The 2391-nt window shown below is 51.4% G+C and overlaps 2 protein-coding genes across 2 annotated transcripts; one reads left to right on the forward strand and one right to left on the reverse strand.

The window, feature by feature from the left end:
- Window positions 1-31: 31 nt before the first annotated feature.
- Window positions 32-865, forward strand: NDUFB10 (NADH dehydrogenase (ubiquinone) 1 beta subcomplex, 10, 22kDa; the record flags this gene model as incomplete). Its single annotated transcript, XM_009875349.1, has 3 exons — window positions 32-219; window positions 485-624; window positions 759-865. Coding segments are annotated over 3 exons (435 nt in total), but the record flags the coding sequence as incomplete, so codon positions are not given.
- Window positions 866-1322: 457 nt separating this feature from the next.
- Window positions 1323-2385, reverse strand: RPS2 (ribosomal protein S2). Its single transcript, XM_009875348.1, has 3 exons — window positions 2313-2385; window positions 1786-1877; window positions 1323-1446 (listed from the first exon to the last, which is right to left on the reverse strand). Exons 1-3 carry the CDS (start codon window positions 2377-2379, stop codon window positions 1366-1368), a joined length of 240 nt encoding a protein of 79 aa, XP_009873650.1. The 5' UTR covers window positions 2380-2385; the 3' UTR covers window positions 1323-1365.
- Between the last annotated feature and the right edge of the window lie 6 nt (window positions 2386-2391).

The following is a 2391-nucleotide window of genomic DNA, read 5'->3' on the forward strand; positions in this document are numbered from 1 at the left end:
GGAAGGGGACACAGGGACGGGGACAGACACACAGACGGGGGTGTGGGCCGGGCTGTCTGACCGCGGGGCCCTTGCTGCAGAGTGGATCGAGCGCCAGCAGGCCAAGAACAAGTTCTACTATTACCACCAGAAGTTTCGGCGCGTGCCCGACCTGAGCGAGTGTCTGGAGGGCGACTACCTGTGCTTCTTCGAGGCCGAAGCGCAGTGGAGGAGGGACAGGTATGGCAGAGCACACCACGCCGCCTGGTCCCACAGCGGTTGGCTTGAACCCTCACAGCGTTTTCATGGTTGAGGCAGCGCCTCTTGCCTGCCCTGTGCCAGAAAACCCGTTTTATAGTCTCCCTGGTCCCTGCACACACCTGGGCAGGGTGGCATTAGGACACACCCTCATGTGCTGCAGGATCCTGCAAAAAACCAGCTGACGTTGCGCAGGGTACCACTGCCCCTTTGGTCAGCTTCTCCGTCATCCCCGTCTTTCCTGCAGGATGGTTGATCAGGAAATTGTGGAGATAGTCCGGGAAAGGCTGGGTGCCTGCAAGCAGAGGGAAGGTCCCAACCAGTTCCAGAACTGCGCCAAGGAGGTGGAGCTGCTGGCGCAGGTCACCAAGGCGTACCAGGACAGATGTGAGTAGGGGGAAGAGGCCACCGCCACAGCCACACCAGGGGAAAGGGGCTTTTAAGCCACATCTCAGACTTCCCATGGAAAAGCAGCTTCTTTTTTTTCAGAAGACCTTTTAGTAATTTGCTTTCTTTTTTAGACGGTGACCTTGGCGTCCACGGCAACGCCAGGACGTGCCTGATGAAGCAGAAGCACAGGATGATGGAGGAGAGGAAGGCGCAGGCGAACGCATCTCAGGAGGTGTAAATGGTTAGTGCCTCCCTCTGCAGCACCTGTACCGAAAGCTGCATCTTTGAACTCTCCGTGCTGTCGACCTTTACAATAAACGTGCGGCCCAGCCATCTGCCGTCCAACCAGAATATCTGGAGTCTTTTTTTTTTAAGAGGTCTACACCCGCTTCCAGATTTCCCTTCCGGAGCTCTGCCTCCACCTCCATCACTCAACTGAAACGGGCTCTGCGCAGCCTCAGGGGCGAGTTGCCCCTGTTTGGGTAGATTCCGCGCTGTAGAACACAGAATCCTCAGGGCTGGCTCTAGACCCCCTTTACGATTAATAAGTGATTATCAAGGAGGAGAAGATAACACAGTATTTTGTTCAACAGCTGTTGAGGCTCTGACCCACAGGCACAAACCTGCTTGAACCCCCAGAGATATTTAATCCATCCCCCCAGCGCGTTAACCAGCCCCTCAAACCAATCCCTTTTTTTCTGGTTCACTGATCGCTTTATTGTCTCGTACAAAAACCGCTTAGGTTGTCGCCACAGCAGCTGCTTGGGTTCTCTGCACCGAGACCCTCGTGTGGGTCTTTGCCAGGTGATCAGTGAACTCCTGCAAAAAAAAAAAAAAAAAAAACAACAAAAAAAGGTGGTTTTATTTTTCTTACGCCACTGCTACATGTTTCTCAGCGTGTGAGGAATGAGGTAGTTCTGCTATAACTTATTTTCCATCGGTATTCCAAAGCTTTCCTATTATTTCCTTCGTCCACAAAATGCCTATTTCAAGATTTAGTCAAAACCGTGTGCTGAAAAGCCACGTTACCCAGAGGAGCAGTCACCTCTGTGACTCCACTCTCCTGTTATTAAACTGCGAATTCTTTGGGTCTGCACCTCAACTTCCACAGGGTAGGAAGGGTAAGAATTGAGCTGCAAACTGCAGAAATGCTCTTACCTGGTAAGGAGACTTGGTGAACACGGTCTCTTTCCAGAGGTCGGGGGTCAGGTAACTGTAAGTCTTGGAGATGGCATCGAAGGTGGCTTTAGCTACGGACAGGTGGAACACGGCACGTCACCGCTAAGGAAACCCCCTCTCCAGCACCCACCCGCGCAGCTCCGAAAATGTCGAATTTGGGATGGAACAGGGAAACCACAGCAGGGTCTCTCTGATACACATGCACAAAACTCAAGTTTCTTTCTCTCTCCAGTTACGACAATTACACTACTTTGACCAAGTGCAATCGCGCAGATTGGGAGATTTCTTACTACCAGCGCACGTATTAAAAAAAATAATTAACTTTTACAGAAATTCAGGATCATTTACAGGACCAATGTGCACTGTAAATGATATCAGCGTGGTTGCTGGAAGTTTTTAATTCAACACAGATTAAAAAACATTAGACACGAGTATGTTGCGTTCACGTCACCGACAAAACCGGCGACGCGTGCAGTTAAGCTACGACACAAAACCCTAAACCTCACCGAAGTTTCCGAGGGTGGCGGTGCAGCCCCTGGCCGAGGTGTAGCAGTCATCGATCCCAGCCATCATCAGCAGCTTCTT

Source organism: Apaloderma vittatum, unplaced genomic scaffold, assembly GCF_000703405.1.
Source record: "Apaloderma vittatum isolate BGI_N311 unplaced genomic scaffold, ASM70340v1 Scaffold37918, whole genome shotgun sequence".
Lineage (NCBI taxonomy): Eukaryota > Metazoa > Chordata > Aves > Trogoniformes > Trogonidae > Apaloderma > Apaloderma vittatum.

What these genes read in the sequence shown, in the direction of transcription:
- RPS2 (XM_009875348.1), bottom strand. Translation starts at nt 2,379, where the DNA reads ATGATGGCTGGGATCGATGACTGCTACACCTCGGCCAGGGGCTGCACC. An exon ending in CGCCACCCTCGGAAACTTCG is followed by an intron (nt 1,878 to 2,312) that starts GTGAGGTTTAGG and finishes ACCTGTCCGTAG; the next exon opens with CTAAAGCCACCTTCGATGCC. An exon ending in TCACCAAGTCTCCTTACCAG is followed by an intron (nt 1,447 to 1,785) that starts GTAAGAGCATTT and finishes TTTTTTTTGCAG; the next exon opens with GAGTTCACTGATCACCTGGC.